This window comes from Gymnoscopelus braueri (assembly GCF_963280865.1).
Source record: "Gymnoscopelus braueri genome assembly, chromosome: 1".
Lineage (NCBI taxonomy): Eukaryota > Metazoa > Chordata > Actinopteri > Myctophiformes > Myctophidae > Gymnoscopelus > Gymnoscopelus braueri.
In genome coordinates this window covers 40,257,304-40,276,387 of record NC_137603.1, presented here as the reverse complement: position 1 = coordinate 40,276,387, position 19,084 = coordinate 40,257,304, and the positions used below count along the sequence as shown (strand labels likewise).

The 19,084-nt window shown below is 44.0% G+C and overlaps 1 protein-coding gene across 2 annotated transcripts in view; it reads left to right on the top strand.

The window, feature by feature from the left end:
• The first annotated feature begins 4,633 nt into the window (after nt 1-4,633).
• Nucleotides 4,634-19,084, top strand: part of adamts17 (ADAM metallopeptidase with thrombospondin type 1 motif, 17) — a 104,883-nt gene continuing 90,432 nt past the window's right edge. For both annotated transcript variants that reach the window (XM_080437812.1, XM_080437811.1), the window contains exons 1-4: nt 4,634-4,757; nt 5,930-6,294; nt 9,520-9,706; nt 16,707-16,879. In XM_080437812.1, the coding sequence (XP_080293938.1) occupies nt 4,682-4,757; nt 5,930-6,294; nt 9,520-9,706; nt 16,707-16,879 (801 nt within the window). In that variant the 5' untranslated portion in view covers nt 4,634-4,681. The remainder of the gene's footprint in view (nt 4,758-5,929; nt 6,295-9,519; nt 9,707-16,706; nt 16,880-19,084) is intronic.

The window sequence follows — 19,084 nt, the reverse complement described above, 5'->3', positions numbered from 1 at the left end:
AGGGGTCCTTGGCCTGAAAAACGTTGAAGACCCCTGCTGTAGACCAATCCAAGATTGTTCTTGCTGGAGTGAGTAAGAATGAAAACAGCATGTGGATCATCATCATCTGGAAAAGTCAGAGTTAGACAAGTTACTCAGCACTGGAGGAATTTGCATATCTGGTAGGAATATGTAATGGTATATTGGAATTCATATGCATTGGAATATGTCTGGACTGACTGAGACAACACATATACCTTTACACCGTGGAACCACTATGAGAGGCCTATAAAAAGGCTTCCTTCAAAAGTTTTTGCAAACTTTGCCTTGCTATTATATGATAAAACTGCAGTCTTTGTACAAGAGAGGCAGATGGAGAAGTAACCACTTTCAACCAGGCATCTGGGCATACATTAAAAAAAAATAGCAAAACTTGCAGACATAGATTAAGCATTGTGCTTGTCGATCGGCTGTTTTCATCACACAACAAAGTAAAAAAGAAAAACATGGCTAAACTGAATTCTCAGACACAGCAGGAGAATTGCTGTTTCAAGGTTAGCTGACCAGAGTGTGGCTGTGGTGATTGGAAAGCACAAAGCAGATCATAGAGCTATGCTCTATCACAGTGGTTTTCAACCCTTTTCATATCAAGGTCCATTATTTATTGGGCATTTGAGCCACGGACCACCATTTGATGATTTTTAGCCCCTCAGACCCAAAACTTAGAATATTTTGTTTGTCCACAATTCCATGCTGTATTGATGTGGTACCATAGGAGAGACAACAGGCACATGTTCTGTAATTAAGTAATGCAGACGTTTAACAAGAATGTAATTGTTGAAAGCATAAAATGAAATCATTTTACACTTTTAAGAGTTAAAGATCGATAAGGGTCCATTTGGTTACCAACTTTCCATCATTTAGCTGGGGACCACCTGGAGCCCCCTCAAGGACCACTGGTGACCCAGACCACTGGTTGAGAACCACTGCTTGGATAATCTCTTCCTGCTCGCTATCAAGGGCTCTCTGTGACCAGTTTGGATCAGAGGAGAGCCTTGAGCACAGATCTAAAGATCAGACAATAAAGCCTAAAATCTTAATCTTGCTTGTTGAGAGGAAAAGACGCATGGCTGACCACAGTGATGTCAATAGGTAATGTTCTCTCATTGAGACCCTCAGGAGAAGAGTGAGAATAATGAAGTCTCCTGTGTGGATTAAATCCCATGGACATGCTTACGTTTGTTGGTGTGTAATGTGTATGTGTTACAGGGTGAATGGAGAACCAGGGTGATTGAAGAAGGCTCGCTCGTTTTTACCCACCCAGCAATTCTGTAGAAGAAACACTAGAGGGAGCCACAAGCCAGGCTTGTGCACAAGCACATATGGCCGTGACCACCCACACACACACAGTCACACACACACACACACACACATGCGCGCGCACGCACACGCGCTCATGCTTTCAATGGACTGTTAAGATACTTTTATTGTGTTCTGCTGGCTTTTGTTTTAGTTTCTCCCTGACACACACACACACACACACACACACACACACACACACACACACACACACACACACACACACACACACACACACACACAGTGATCCATGAAAAGAACTATTCTGTCCCTATCGGTTTACAAATCAAACGGCGCTGAGTCGACTAGTGGAGCGTCGGCCGGTCACCGCGGGCACTCGCGCCTGGAGGCGCGAGGGCGCGCTTCCTCGGCCTCAAGCTCCACTAAGTCGGCGCGCCGTGCGTGTGAACGCGTGTTCAGCGTTCCCCTCATAGATATTATGGTTCCCCTAGCTTAGCTTCCTGGTTGCTATGTGGGGGGGAACAACAAAAGACAGGTCTCCGTCGGCGCATCAAAGCCCCGCCTCTCCGCGCTCTCCTTCTCCTCCTCGGAGGAGGAGGAGAAGGAGAGAAGGAGAGGACGGGACGGTTTAAAACGCGAGGAGGAGGAGGAGGAGGAGGCTCCTCTTCCTCGCGAGCCTCGCGTAATAACCCCCCGCCTCGCAGCGCCGTCCTCCTCCTCCTCCTCGCGAGCCTCGCTAATAAACCCTGTCTCGAAAAGCCCCGCCTCGCCCCGAAGGAGCCCCGTGCCTAAAAACGAGCGCTCTGTCTTCAATCACCCTGGATCTCCATTCACCCTGTGACATATGCACTACTAGGGCTGGGCCATAGACAAATCAAATATCACAATATTTTTGACCAAATACCTCAATATCAATATTATGACAATGCGTATTGTGACATTATCAATTTTGTTATTAAAAATTTGGCAAAAATAGTGAATCTAAAATGTCTGATCTTCAAGCTCACAATGTTGAATTCCGCGACCTTTTTACCAGGCTAGCCCAGCCCTACTGTGCACACACTTTTGTGTGTGTGTGTGTGTGTGTGTGTGTGTGTGTGTGTGTGTGTGTGTGCGTGCGTGCGTGCGTGCGTGCGTGCGTGCGTGCGTGCGTGCGTGCGTGCGTGCGTGCGTGCGTGCGTGCGTGCGTGCGTGCGTGTGTGTGTGTGTGTTTGGGGAGTCCTAATACAGCACAGGGCACATTGAATACAGAGTTTTTAAGAAATTATAGATGATCATATCCTATTAGTGCTGGGCTGAGACTTCATTATGGATAAACAAGAAATACCCTGCACACAATTTGACCTGACGAAGACCCCTAACAGCATTGAAACATTGTCTTTGGTTCTAATAAAGGGGTTTGTAGGGGATTATACAGATTTTTAGAACATCTCAGGTTTAGAGCCACCAAGTGGAAGATACTTATATTGGCTTAGACCCAGGTGTCACTGCTGTCAGAACTAGGCTGTTTCTTTCTCATGCGAGTCCAACCCAATTGTGACATTTTTGACCAAACCCCAGAATTGTGACATTATTAACCAAAACCCCAGGACCTGTTTCAATTTGGATACTATAACATTCTCGACATAGACACCATATCAGGGAAAAGGCCAATCTTCCTGTTTGTCCATTTTTTTGAGAAGGAACCACAAACATACACAAAATAATAGATAGGCCTAAATAAACTTTAGTAAACACAGGGGTTACTGACTTTGACTCACTGTTGTCAGTGTCACACGCACGCACGCACGCACGCACGCACGCACGCACACACACACAGACGCACGCACGCATATGCATGCACACGATGCTCACACACACAGAGGTGTCTTCCTGTGAGCCAATCCTATTTGTTTTTGATTGATGCCCCAGAGTATGGTCCACAGCTGCTGGAACAGTAAACTTAAGTCAAGTGTCTCTGGTGGTGCTGTTGAATAAATCCAGCCATATTTATGTTTGCTGTGAGACTCTTCGAAATGAGTCCATCCATACCTAGTGGCTCTATTTAGATTTGATGCAAATGGCAAGGTCATTCAGAGGGGAGACACAGCCAGAGGCAATCTGCTCTCCACTGCTGACATCTGTCATTTGATGCTGTTTAGTGTGGTTATAGTTTATTTACCCTGCCCAGTGCCCTGCCACAGTAGGTCAAATTCATCCCACACCCACACTTCAAACGGAGACAGAGCTTGAGGCCACAGCCCTTCTTTAATTGAAATGCATGCATTTGCAGAGCTTTTTTGCAAAGGCTGTTTAATCCTAGTACCTTCAGATGTAGCTCCAAATAGTAAACTATCTACGCTTTGAGTATGGGCTTATTGATCTATCTGAGAGGTAAGATGATAGGCATGTCTGCACGCTCTGTAATACAAATTAGATTTGTGTGATGATATAGTGTTTTCTATTGTATAGGCCTAGAAATAAACTGTTTTGAAAGTATGGGTTGCAATATTTGACTAAACACACTGCATGGCAAGTAAGTAAGTAAGTACATTTACTCAAGTACTGTACTTAAGTACAATTTTGAGGTATTTTGACTTTACTGGAGTATTTCCAATTTTCAGTACTTTACTTCTACTCCACTACATCTCAGAGGCAAATATTGTACTTTTACTCCACAACAATTATTTGAAAACATTATTATTACAAAACATACATTAACCACTTCAGTCCTATGCATTTCGGCCATTTGAAAATGTGTGAAATGGGACATTCTGCATAATGAGTAGGCTACTTTCTACTTTTGGTACTTTAAGTACATTTTGATACCAATACTTTTGTACTTTTACTCAAGTACATTTTTAATTCCGGACTTTCACTTGTAACAGAATATTTCTACTTTGCAGTACTGATACTACTTTTACTTAAGTAAAAAATGAGAGTACTTTTTCCACCACTGGTGGAAAGAACCCATGATTTCTTTACATTTCTCCACTTGAAACCACGTGTAGGGTTTCAGCCCCACCCCCTGAAGTAACGGACAGCGACGGCGGCCAATCGCATCGCAGATATGTGTCGGTTTGCGTGGCAAAACCAATCAAACCACTGGAGAGGCGGTGACAAAGATCAGTAGGCGCGTCGATAGCTTCAAATTCACTTGGGGCTGAGTTGTGGGGACTCCCTCTTTCTTTGGTGTTTCGCCCAGGTGGGCGTGGTTATATGCCTAAACCTAACCATAACTTTAACCTCACAAAATCTATACCTCAAAACCACGCCCACCTGGTCGAAACACCAAAGAAAGAGGGAGTCCCCTGAGTTGTACTAACATCTCAAACTTTACAGAAGTTGTCTGCAGTCCTGCTCCGGCTTCGCAAGCGCTTACATCCTTTCACAGTTCTTTATCATGCATGACAGCCATGCTAAAACGCTTCTCTTGCTCCTCTCCCTCCTGATCTGTAGCGGATTGCAGGCGATGACTGGTAAGTACAACTGTAATAGAGTATTTAGAAGTATTAGTATTTAGTAAGTACAACTGTAATAGTGTATTTAGAAGTATTAGTATTTAGTAAGTACAACTGTAAAACAGTAAAACTGTAATAGATAGAGTCACACATGGGTGTTATGTGGTGCTTTTTTTGTGACTTCGTTTCTTATTGTGCTACTAAGCAAAAAAATCCACGTGAACACTTTAAACCTATATATACTGTACATCGGCTATTTGCCTATTTGTGAGCTTGTTGATCTGCTATTTAAAAAAAAAATGAAATAAAAATGTGGAATAACAACACAAATCTGGCACTAAAACATTTTCAGATGGGGGTCTGGGGGACAAATACATATTACATTTGGGGGTCCATCATGACATGAAAATATTTCAGAACCACTGGTTAAAATAAAACAAATATTGTCTCTCTCAGAGATAAACCACAGTAATAATGGTCAAAGTTTCTCACTGCACAGCGATACTGCAGGCTGCTTTAAAGGTCGCTTTCATTGTCTGATGGTGCATGCTGTCATTTGCTGTTAAAAGCGGTGACTGCTTAATGGTTGGCAAAGGTGGACTGAATAATGTCTTGCATGCTTCTAGCTCAGTGGTTCTCAACCTATGGGTCTGGATCCACAGTGTGTCCCCACATGATTCGGGGGAGAAGGGGGGGTCCCAGATGACAGTAAAGTTTTTTTTAAGACCTTTTTAATACCCAACAGAATTACCATTACAGGATCAAAAGTAATCAACAAACTATATTATAAAAACTGGTCAAACATTGTCAAATAATATAAGAAAGATGCAAAACATTTGAAAATAGTTTGCTATTTAATGCTATTTTCAAAAATATTTATCTGGGGGGGTCCCCAGTTAAAATATGATTATTTTGGGGGATCACGGCCTGAAAAGGTTGAGAACCACTGTTCTAGCTGATCTTGGCTCTAAGTCCAGTCAGCTTTCCTTGTGGTTTAGAGCAGTCACATTCAATACTGAGCATTAGAATATACTGTTCTTCCAGACTGTCGCCAAGTAAGACAGTCAGTGACCTATTATTTGCACACCAGGTTGATTACGGATTCCCAGTAAAATAGGATTTCAGATGTTAGGCTATACTCTCAGTCTAGATGCCAATTGAATGGTTATGTCCCTCCTTCCCCTCCTCAGCCCACACTGAAGTGGAGACAGATGAAGTGGTTCCCATGGTGCTATTTGGAGAGGACACACACCTGTTGCAGGACCAGTCGCGGCACAGTGTGCGTCGCCGCGACCAGCGCTCCCTAGACCCCCCGGCGGGGGGTCACCCTGGCAAGGACCATCTGCTTCTGTCGCTGCCCGCCTTTGGAAAAAACCTGTACTTAAATCTTAGAAGGAACAACGCATTTCTCTCCGATGACTTTGTGGTGGAGTCGAGGGAAGGAAACAAGAGCACTAAACTGTCGCACATATCCAAGGAGCAGCTTTGCTTTTACTCGGGATGGATTGTCAATCACACAGACTCATTTGCCTCTCTCAATACCTGCGGCGGCCTGGTAAATGATCCATCTTATGTTTTGGATTAACTTTTTTGTGGTTGTTTTCTTGGAAGTGTCAAGCATTTGGGATGCTTGCCCTCTTGTTTTTGCACTTAGTTGCCTCTCAGGGGAACCACACACACACACACACACACACACACACACACACACACACACACACACACACACACACACACACACACACACACACACACACACACACACACACACACACACACACACACTTAAGATGTTGTGTTGTGAGGCACTTGGGGTTGAACTTAACAATTGTGGTGGTTTTGGAGTTTATTTCATAATAAAGCCTTGCTGCTTTTATTGCATCGAAGCACCCAGCATAGCTGAGGTTAGACGTTCTCTATTGACTGTATAGGGTCAGTCAGTTCTCTGAGAGCTTGACTGTCACCATTGTGGCAAATCATTTGGGCAGCTGATAGGCAATAATACAGAGTCCCTAACGCACACACGCACGCACGCACGCACGCACGCACGCACGCACGCACACACACACACACACACACACACACACACACACACACACACACACACACACACACACACACACACACACACACACACACACACACACACACACACACACACAGTGGAAGCATGCCCCCCCCCCCTCGAATAAGGTTCCTGAAGGTCTGTAGAAATGAAGAAAAACATAGACATGCCTGATCTCTCTTCTTGGCATCTCTTTCATTCTTAGCTTAGTACATCTGACATCTTTTTCTTCCAGGCAGGCATTGGATGTTATTATCTTGGAAAATAAGGTCATGATTGTTTTAGATGTTATATCCATTTGTGGGAGCTAACTAGGTCAGACTCAGTGACACCTTGAGCAGGAGCAGAACAAAAGGGTCTTAGGGAGCCGAAATCTGCACACCTCAGAAATATTATGACTAGCGTGGGCTGACACTGATCCCCAGCACAGGCCAGCCAAGTAGCACTATCCAGACACAAACGCTTTCCCTGTAGCCCTGAACCTAACCAAACACGGTCACATTTAACCCACGGACGTACAATGTGTTAATTTCTCAGTGTCGCACAGTGGCACCTCCAGCCAGTTTTATTTGTGTTGTTAAATCACAGTGTTGTTTTTGGCTGTGGTTCAGGTCCGACAAAGCCCCCTGACACCAGGCCTGTGTGTGTGTGCGTGCGTGCGTGCGTGCGTGCGTGCGTGTGTGTGCGTGTGTGTGTGTGTGTGTGTACTTGCATTACTGTACTTGTGAGGGCAAAATGTCCCTACAAGTATTGTAGAAATAGATATTTCCAGGACATTTTTCCCTGTTCTCACAAGAGAAATGGTTGTTTTATGGTTAAAAAGCTGTTTTATAGTTACAATTAGGAAAGAAATGAGATTTGGGTACAGGATTAGGCATTTAGGAGGGTTAGGGATTATGCCTGATTTATACTTAGTTGGAAGTCGGTGTCCCACACTAAAAATCTCAATCTACCAATCTATCGTTTAGGCTTTAGCATTAAAAATGACCCCAAAAAAGGTATAACCCATTTATAATGTGTGTGTGTCTGTGTTTGTGTGTGTGTGAGGTTGTGTGTGTGTGAGTATAAGGTCTTCTTGCATTAGTGTCAGCAGGGTGACTGAAAAGGGAAGGCAAGGAACAAATTGCATCCTATTTGCCTTTCTCCCATGGTACCTCTGATTGTGGCGGCTAGGTTAGAAACTTAGCATGGCTTGACTACTAGCCTTAAACTGAATAATTCCAGACTTCAACTCTCTGAATAGTGTATCTCCCTCCATGCTTGTAGTTAGCAGTTGGATACATCACTCATTAAGGTCTAGTCTATTATGCTTTGTAACAGCATTTCCAAGCAGTGGGGCTCGGCCAGGAGCTCAAGCCTAGATTTAGTTGAGTTGCCGGTGCTGTGCACCAAGCCGATCTACACGCTCAGAAAACGTGTGGCACTGCGACACGTTGAGCTTGTAGATCGGCTGTTTTTGGTGTGCAACTATTAGGCTTCAGTGTCTATAAAAATTCTGGAACAAACTCCCATGGCATACCAGCCACAATTTACTCCCGCCACAATCACAGTGGAGGCTCTGTGGCAGCTGTTGTCATATTGTGTTGTGTCCTGTTGTTTACTGCTGTCGTCACGTGAGAAGAACCTCCAAACTCGTGTTGCACTTTGTCTTTTATTTATTTATTTATGGTAACACTGTACATATAAATGAGAATATTGGCCATTGATTTATTTACTTATTTATTTCATTTCAGAATTCCTGAAAGACAAGTTGAAATAGAAGGCCTTAATTTGTGCATCAACAGTGTAATGAACTGCATTAATGCTATCACCCTCATTCAATAAAACCCGCCAGTCTGTCATTGTTCCACTTCTCGGCCTTGCTATCTACTTTAAGTTATATGACTCTCCTGTCGGGACATAGCCTGTACTGGCTTGATTCTCCTGAGAGCTTTAGCATATACATGACTGTTTAAATGAGCATGAACCTTCAGAGCTGATGTATTCATAACCTCGGGTCACTGTGAATGAAATGAGGGAAGATCCTCCAACACAGAGTGGTTGCCATGGGAACAGTGTTGTTGCATTTGGACAGAAACCTTGTATCTCCATATTTCAACTTTTTATGTTTTGTTTCGTAATTTAATTAGAAAATCTTTAAGTGAAAGCGAAAATGGTTAAGTCTGTCTGTTGGTTTTATAAATATGTAACTAATAAAGTATTAACAAGAGATTGTGACTAAATAATAACTACAGTTGATCCATTGGAACACAGGTGCTTTTTAAAAAAGAATTCTGAAAAGTAACAGTTTTGGACATGCAAGGTTTTCGCCCGACAGCGACGATATGGTTCCTTATTTTAACGGTGATGGCTTGTTAATGTCATGTGAACTGATTTTCACAGGCCCACCAGATGTACCTTTACAATGCTGAATCCTGACCAAATGTTACAGTCTCCAATGCCATGATTCATGTGTCTGTCTGCAATGTGTCAAGGGATGAAAGAGACCGTTATATCTTACATTTCTCTCCTCTCGTCCTCACTCACTCACTCACTCACACTTAAACGCGTAGATTCACGCTTCATCTCCCAACTTCTTGGCTATTTCCCTGAGGTCCTGCCTGCTCAGATGTGTGGTATTGTAATATTGGATTGAGCGTATACTAGCGCTCCATGATGGGTGAAGGAGGTGCGTGAATGTTTATACCTGTGTCTTTGTGTGTCTGTCTCTTTGTCCAGACTGGCCTTGTCCACACTGGGAAGGACAGCCTGTTCATCCAACCGGTCAGTGGGTACGACCCGTCCTCGCCTACCTTCTCTGGGCAGAAACACAGAATTGTGCGACGCTCTGCCAAGACTGGCCCCGCTCCACGCGCTGACCCTCGATCTGCAGGTGATCAGCACCAGTACTGCGGCACTGTACAAGGTGAGTGAGAGCTGTGGATTATTATTAACAGGAAGACCAGAAATAGGATGGGACTAAGGAAAGCTACAACACATGGGAGGTGGGGGTGGCAATGTTTCTTGTGCTACTGTCCACAAAATCCTCCAAATCCTCTCGGAAATGATATATTTTTAAGTTAGGCTTTTACTGTTTCTCTGTAGGAGGAGCAACTCTACAAACTATACTGTTGTCTCCAGTTCCCCACCCTCCTCCCTGTTGTGGAGTGGTTGAACATCCCAGAGAAGCAGCACTAATAAATCATAGGTTTCAGAGCAGCATTTACTGGTATCTCCCATCCTTTGATGTTCATTCAACTACAGTGTGTTGTAAGAATGGCTGTGTGGAATGCAGCTGTTTCCTTATTTAATGTGTATCCCCCCGTCTGTAAACTCTTGTTGGAACCTGCTGAGCCTCTCACTGCTAACGCTATCAAACACAGAGCAAATGTCTCTCTCTGCGCTTTTACATTAATAATGTGCATATTTTCCAAACCCTCTACGTCTCATTGCCAAGATTATAGATTTTTGTTCTAGTGAGAGGAATTCACTTTTTTTCTCCTCTTTTTCCCCCTGCGTACAGCAGAGGGTTCCTCCCCTCTTGCAGAAGAAAGCAGTCCTCTGTAACTCTAAGAATCTTGCAGCATTTTTAGTTTTTTTTAAATGTGTGTGTAATTTGTAAACGCCTTACCTGAACACAACATCTAGTCAAAACGCTAATGACCAGTTGGGCAACTTTTCATGGAAAAGATTAAATGCCCTCTACTACGCCTACCCGTTCTTTGGAACGGAAAACTAAAGGTATTCATTCATAGCTTTAGCTATACACAACATGCAAGATGGGAGCGACGGGGTCCTGCAGCTCTGTCTGTTGCTATCATGTCGTGTGTGTGTGTGAGACAATTAAAAGCACTCGCTGAGTTTCTCCACAACGTTTCCCCTGTGCACTGTCATTAACCAGAACGGCCTGACCTTGAGAACCGCGCAGCACCCCCAAAGTTACATAACACCTCCCAAGGAAAGACCACCAGCACTTTTGACAACCTGTATAAATAAATTCTTTCCATATGTTCATATCTGGGACACATACCGTAATTGAAACCTCCTCTTATGAATACAGAAAAAGAAGAAACCTCATGAGTTTTGTAAAAAAAAAAAGAGAGAAAAGATAAGAAGTTCCACATTCGAGTTGTGTGCATGCATGCTGTAAGGTATAACATAAGATAAGTTACACCTTTAGTTATGTCTCTCTGCTGGAGGAAGACGGAAGTAAATGGGAGCCTAGGGTGGGGCTTATACTGTACCTCCAGTCTGGGACAGTGTGTATGTGTGTGTGTGTGTGTGTGTGTGTGTGTGTGTGTGTGTGTGTGTGTGTGTGTGTGTGTGTGTGTGTGTGTGTGTGTGTGTGTGTGTGTGTGTGTGTGTGTGTGTGTGTGTGTGTGTGTGTGTGTGTGTGTGTGTGTGTGTGTGTGTGTGTGTGTGTGTGTGTGTGTGTGCGAGTGTGTGTTTGTACGGTGTAAGAGTGAGTGTGTGTTTGTACGGTGTAAGAGTGAAAGATGGAGGGAAGGAGATATGTAGAGAGGTTGAAAGGATATGTCTGTGAAATCATGTGTGCGTGTACTGTACTGTAAGTGAGAGAGAAAGCGAGAGAGAGAGAGAGAGAGAGAGAGAGAGAGAGAGAGAGAGAGAGAGCATGTGTGAGTACAGTGTATGTGTGCACCTGGTGTCTTGAGGCGAGAGGGATGGAGCGAGGTGCCAGATTTGGAAATTCTTTCCTCTGCACTCACGTCTGCCTGGGTCCGGGGTTTAACAGGGTCTGCCAGTTCTCTCCTCTCTTCTCCTCTCCTCTCCTCTGGGCGGCCAACTCCAAAGCTTCAGTGAGAGGGGAGCACCGACCCACCCCCCCCCCCCAAACCACATGGTCTCAGGAGATAGATACAAACTGAGGCAGACTGTATATCCATTAAAACCTGGCGTCCACGTCCTGAAGAATGATCAACACACACACACACACGCACAGTCGCACACACACACACACACACACACACACACACACACACACACACACACACACACACACACACACACACACACACACACACACACACACACACACACACACACACACACACACACACACACACACACACACACACACACACACACACACACACACACACGTGCTGCAAGGAGCACGCAGGCATACACCGACTCTCAAGCATTCTTTGTATAACAGCAGCAGCCCAGCCTGGCAGGGTAAAGTTGTGTCATGTTGCATAAGAGTCATGAGGAAGGGAGAGCAGCCTATCTTAGAAGTGACTGAGCACTGTTTGTTTGTTTTACTTGCTGACGCAACACGTTTTCACTCATAAATTAGTTTTCAGTTTGAAAGAGCGTGTAAATGTTAACATAGGGGATGGAGTGGAGCATTGCTGGTACTGTGGACTGGGGGGGGGGGGCGGGGTTCATGATTACATACAAAGTTTACATATAGTTTGCCCTTTGACGAGCTCAATTGTGATTGTTTGAACCCGTTGGCGACTTGGCGTTTAAGTCTCTGGTTAGATGAACCAATCTCAGATCAGATGATCCTAAAAGTATTTTGAGAGTCGAAGGTCAGGAGGATGCTTTGTACACATTTATTACTGTTTATTACAACTCCTACTTCCTGTTTACTACTCCCTCCCTCTGGTGGAGCTCATATACATCTACAGCTAGTAGAGGCAGTGATGAAGGAGAAGAGGAAAGGAAAGGGGGAGAGAGAGGAAGGCGTGGGGTTTGAGAGGATGGAGCTTGGACACGTTAGGGCGCATGGAGCCTACATGATGAGTACCAGACCATTAATGTGTTCGATGATCTACAAGCTCACAACTTGTTGTTGTGAGCTTGTAGATCAGCTATTTTGGATTTCTTTTGAAAAATGTAAAAGAAAATGTTTATTATTGTCACAATATTGATATCGGTGTATTTGGTCAAAATATTGTGATATTTGATTTTGTCCATATCGCCCAGCCCTATTTATGAGGGTGAGATACCACTTGTGCAGTTAGAGCAGAGGCCTGTGTGATAGCAGCCAGGCCTGTGGTCTGCTCCACACTGGGAGAGAATCTGAAAAATGCTGGAACACCCTCCAAATCCTCTCAATGCGCAATCCCTTTACAGACACCCGCTATGGAGGCTAGGCATTCTGCATTTTTGTTATTCCAAGGAATTTCTAAATTTTGGCATAAAAAACCCTCAGGCTCGGGAGAGAGACAGAGAAAGAGAAAGAGAGAATGTGTGTGTGAGGGAGTATGAGGTCTGGCTTGTGCAGTGCAGTGCAGGATTTATATTACTTCTGCACAAAGAGTATCATTTGTGGAAAGTAGCACACAATCACTCCTTCACTTGCCGCTCCTAACCAATGAACTGTGAGACAGTTTTTCTTATTATTATTCTTACTCCGGTGGCCCGTCGTCCTGCCTTCGATAATGAAATTCCTGCTTTATGAATGGGAATCTGAGACCATCACCTAGTCAGCAGGAGAAGCCCAAAGGAGGTTAAAGAAACAGCAGAGTGCAGGCAGCTGCTTCCTTCATGGCTGGAGACCAGCAGTGGAGCACCCTGAGCAGCTGCTTTCTCTGGGACGGAGGCTGCACCGATTCCAGGGTGTAGCATCATTCAGATAGTGCTCACACTATGTGGAAGAACCCCCTGTTTGACACTGACAGTGTCTTGTTTGTATTTGGAAGTTTATTTACCCTGTCAAATTATATTCAAGACTTTTGGTACAGTGTTGCCATTCCAAAGAATGAATGCACTCTCTGAACTGTAACAACTAGCCTACTTTGACAGCCTGCTTTCACTTATGCTGTCCCTTTTCCTCACATTAAAGCTGCATTTTGTAGTATTTATTGACAGTCAGGTGGCCAGACACAGACCAATATGTGCAATAACTCATATTTATTTACTCATGCATTTGCAATGTGGAATGTACCTCTGTGTACACAATTCAATAATAATTTGTGCAATAATTCATATTTATCCACCCATGGCATGTAGCCATATGAGCCTCTATATTATATATATATATTACTTTGTGTAGTTTCAATGTTCTGTCTTTATCTGTATCTTGTGAACTTACAACACTGTCTTTATTCTGTGTAATGCACGAACCCGACGAGACAAATTCTTCATATGTGCAAACATATTTGGCAACCAAAATATCTCCAAAATATCGCCGTCCATGACCCCCCCCCCCCCCATTTTGAAGCATAAACTTAGGGTCATGGCCCAAAATGTGTCATGGACCAACAGCTGGCAGGTCCCTTCAAAGAACTTGGGTCCCTTAAAAGAACTCCGGGGTTCAACAGACTGAACTCTGCATTTAGAGTAACTTAAACCCAAACAACCGAGGTTGTAAACGAATCAGACTCAACAAAGGGTTTCTCGTGTTTACTGCTTATGTCTTGCTATCACAAGTAAAGTGAGTCATTCATTGTACATTATTCTCCACCCAGGAATTGAAACATAAATCTCTGTCTAGAGCCGAACTGCATCATGCCAGTCATGTGTAGAGTCTTCAGTCCCTAATTTGAGATCTATAACCCCCCACCATCACCACCACCACCACCATCAGTACAGCATATGATCTCCAGAGTCATTACACATCAGCTATAGTCTTAAAAGGGGTGTAATTACCTCAGGACTGGGCATCAGCAGCAGCAAAGTTATTGTTTGAGGCGGCGTATTTACTCAGACTGCTGAGCAGGCAGAATCATTGTTCCCCCTGTGGTACCAATTCATGTTCATTTCGCAGTTCAAAACACAGTGTTATTTTGTCTCAATGTGACCCAACAACATCTCCTCTCATCTCTTATTTTGTGGTTTTGCCCCCGAACAAGCAGAAAGGAGCCCTCTTTACATGTCTCCCTGTGGGAGATCTCACTTTTCTGCCTGGGTGGTGCACAGTATGCAGTGTTTATGTGACAACAAGACCGGAGTTATCTTTTCTCAACGCTGTCACCTCCAGGCATGCTTTTTTTCTTCTTCTTTTTTTCCGCGCAGTGCATGCTATTGTGTGTTCGGTTTCCATCCTGTTGCCTGGTCTCCCTCTCACCTTATGCTGGGAGAAATCTGAAAAAGAGACACAGGGAGTTATATAGCACATACGCAAAAATGCATGGATTATTCTTGCTGTTTGGCCTCCAATAAGCAGGGGGGCCTCTTGGCTCTTGAGCTGGAGTCAGTGGTCTTGGGCGAGTCTATAAGGCAGTGTAATAGGCAGCTCTCTTTGTTGAGCTGCATTGTCACAGGCTGATCAGCGGTTCCGCTGGGAACAAAACATCTATCGGTCACATTTGTGCACTCCAACAAACAAGCTAAACAGACACCAGATGGACCAAACAATACAGACCCTCTCGACTTGGCTTCTCCATGAGGGTCTTCTCTGAGACCTATTCAAGTAAGCAGTCCCAGATTGATGTTGGAACCCTGGCTAACTAAGTACACGATGGAATGTTAAGACCTCTTAACATTCTTAACAAGGCCGACTTAGCGTCAATGGTAATAATGATGATGTCAATGTTAAAGACATGTCGGTTGAGAATGATATAAAAAAAAGGCCCAGTTGGTGATACAAACGCTACCAAATGGGTAGCCCGCCACTGGAAATAAAAACTAGTTGTGGAGATATGTTTTCTCTTGGACAGTGTTTCCCAAACACTGGGACGGGACCCATTTGTGGGTCGCGGACACATTTTTATGGGTCGCGACTCGCAAGTAAATATCCCTTTTTTCGTTTCCTTTTTCAACCCATTAAAAGTGGGAAGCATCTGTTATTTTAGATTTTTGGGTTGACTATTAAAAAATAGCAGATATACAAGCTCACAGCGCGTCACTTCGTGCCGCGCTGCGGGCTTGTACATCTGCTATTTTGTACAAATATCAAAACCTCTATTCTGTCCGGCTATCACTGACTTAAGTGATAGCCGCCCTGCTATTGATCTTGGGTGCATCCTATCCTACACAGTCCATTATTGATTTGCTGAGTCTTAAAGGATCATTCTTTTCCAAACTCTATCTGTCATTTCAGCCAAGACTATCATTGTCATATTGTTATATAATGGGATCTTCAGACTTCAGACTTGTTTTTTAAAATGCACTGCAGACCTCAGCTAACCAACCATTTCTGATGACAACAGAAGATATACAACAACTTCCCGTTTGCGGTCCGCTAATTGTTGTCACAGCTCCTTGGCATTGTTACGCTCCCCCATTCTTATGCAATCTGCGGTTTTGTTTCAAATGAACGACATTAAGTGTTCTGTGGGAGCCTGCAACAGCTAAACCACTAAGGCAGCAGCTGCCATATTCCCATAACGCTAGTAGTCGGAGTCAAATGAGTTCGTTAAGAATGGTTAAGGCTCTTTCTAGTTTTGGTTTTGCACTCTCACACACTATGTGTTGGCATTTTGGAGAGAACAGGAGTTTATTGGTTGGAGAAATAGAGCCATGGTCTGCCCGCCAGTCTGTGCTGTGATGTAACGATGAACTTGAGCCAAGCCGGGGGAGACGGAGTGAGCCTTGTAGAGTAAACACATCTTCATCAGCTGCTCCAGGCCTTATCTGGACTGATCTGCTGATGGAGGCCAGCAGACCTGGGGCCTGTTTATCGTGTAGCTCTTTGCTGCTCGGCTTCACATTTATTAGGGATTTACTCAGCTTCTACTCCGAGCCTCCCTGTTGTGGTAAGGGCTCTACTTTTCTGAACAATGAACAACTCCCCCTCCCCCTACAGGTGTGTGTGTGTGTGTGTGTGTGTGTGTGTGTGTGTGTGTGTGTGTGTGTGTGTGTGTGTGTGTGTGTGTGTGTGTGTGTGTGTGTGTGTGTAGTGTCTAATGTTTGACCAATTTCGATTAATATTTGCCATCTTGGTTTATCTTATCTAATCTAACCTCGGCCTGTCTGTTGGTTTGTCTCCCTTGCCGTCTGTCTATTTGCGGTAGGGAAGAAGAAGGAGAAAAGATGGAAAGGGGGTGAGGAGGGCCGGGGGAAAAGGAACGCCATCCGTCTGAATGGAGTGTACACTATGGAGACGGTGGTGGTGGCAGACTCGGACATGGTGCAGTACCACGGGGCCGACGCGGCACAGAGGTTCCTGCTCACTGTCATGAACATGGTAAGGCCCAGCACTCAAGTACACACGCACACGCACACACGCCCACGCACACGCACACGGACACAAACAAACAAACACACACACATTTGATTGATTGACTACGTTGTGGTCCATTAAATATTCAACACTCAAACAACTGGACAAAACAACAATGCAATAAAAACAACTAAAAAAACAATATCGAAAATCTAAATATACAGATTTAATTCATGATGTGAATGTTGTTGATGTTGATGTGACATAAAAGGGGGTGTGAGCCCCAGTTATGGCACAAGGAGGGTTGTAAACAACTTTAAATCTTGAGTGGGAAGTTAAAACTTTCAGGGCTGTTGGTAGAGCATTCCACTGTGTTGTGGCTGCATAGTAGATTTTACTTTTACCCGTAAGCAAATTGAACTGGGACACACACACACGAGGTCAAAGGAACTCCCTCTAGTCTGGTGGAGTACCTATGAGCTTCCCCTACTCTGGAGAGGTAAATTCACAAGTACTTGGGAACTGCTCCTTTGAGTGTCTTGAAAATCAGACCCAGGGCTCCTTACTGGCAAGTGAGCCAGTAGTGGTAACACACAGAATGTGTGTGGTGAGGATTTCATTGGCACAATGATTAAATTGTAGAGAAAAAAGGGGCAAGAATAATTGGCTACTCTAAATTAAAAAAGAAAAAAGTCTGCCTGTAATTAATTCATTAATTCTTTAAATCACAATAATCACAATCATTATATAAATCTTTGAAAATTTGAAAATGATATATGAAACATGAAAATGTTTCCCTGGTCTCAGATTCTCCAAACCACTGTGTCAATGTACAACATTTTTAAAACAGATCTAAATGGCATGATTTTGTCTGAAGTCCATCCATCCACTCTGGAAATAAATTAAACAATGCCTCCAGAATGGGTAGCTAAGGCATGTACAATAACCCTCCATGAGACTGTGTGCTTGCTGATGAAAGCTAGCACCCTACATCAGCTGGCACTGCTGAACAGCCAATGGGTGATTTCATTTGCGATTGCAGGAATTCAACCAATAGAGGGCACTATTAAGCACAGTCGCTAGGACCGAGCAACTTTCCACAACAATGGGAAGATTTGGTCCTCAATCAGTCAACAGCACTACCTAATAGCCAAACATGGTTTTCAGATGGGAAAAAAAGCTTTTGGGGTATAGCAACACTTTAAACCGTTTTTGTGAATCTGCGATGTTTTCTATAATGGCTTTCACATAATAGCTGTCTCCATACTTTACAGTCTGTCATCAGACTGTAAAATGTTAAGAGTTGATAATCTGTAATGCGCACAGGCCAAACAGAGACTGGTTACATTGAATGAATGAATTTATTTGGTGATAAAAGGAACGAGCACATCAGCACTTATAGCAGACACAGTATCACCGAGGATAAAACACAATAGGAACTGAAATAGAACCTGGAGAGCTGGAGAGCAAATGGGATGAAGGGAGGACATTTTTCTGTATCAGCCTAACTGTAAGGTGTGTGGTCTTGGCTTACTATGACGGTGACCTGGTGTGTCAGGAGCAGTTTGTGGGGCAGGGGCAGTAGAATAATCCACTTTGTCTCTTTGAGTTAGAGACTGTTTCTATGTAATATACTTCCTTCTAAGTAATTTTGTGAGATGCCCATTTAAGCTAAGCTTGGTTTGGGCTGGCTCCGGGACACTGTGTGTGTGTGTGTGTGTGTGTGTGTGTGTGTGTGTGTGTGTGTGTGTGTGTGTGTGTGTGTGTGTGTGTGTGTGTGTGTGTGTGTGTGTGTGTGTGTGTGTGTGTGTGTGTGTGTGTGTGTGTGTGTGTGTGTGTGTGTGTGTGTGTGTGTGTGTGTGTGCACACGCGGGCACGCGAAAGTGTGTGTGTCCATGCGAGTGCATCTGTATAAGTGACTTTCCACAGTTGTTCTGCCTCCAGGCTCAACTGCTGCTGTCTTAACTGCATTACCACACCAGATTACCAGCTTTCCTGAGATGCAGGCAGGAAAACTAGAGGGAGAAGAAAAGTTATTTCAAACAAGCACTACACTATGAATCTACGCACCAGCAGATTTCTACCACTGCATTTTTATGCTAAATGTGTACAAAGCATTTGAAACACCCACGTATAGGTGACATTTCTATGTATGTGATTGATTACCTTGTAAGTCGCTCTGGATAAGAGCATCTGCTTAATTCCTAAATTGTAAATTGCACGGTCGAC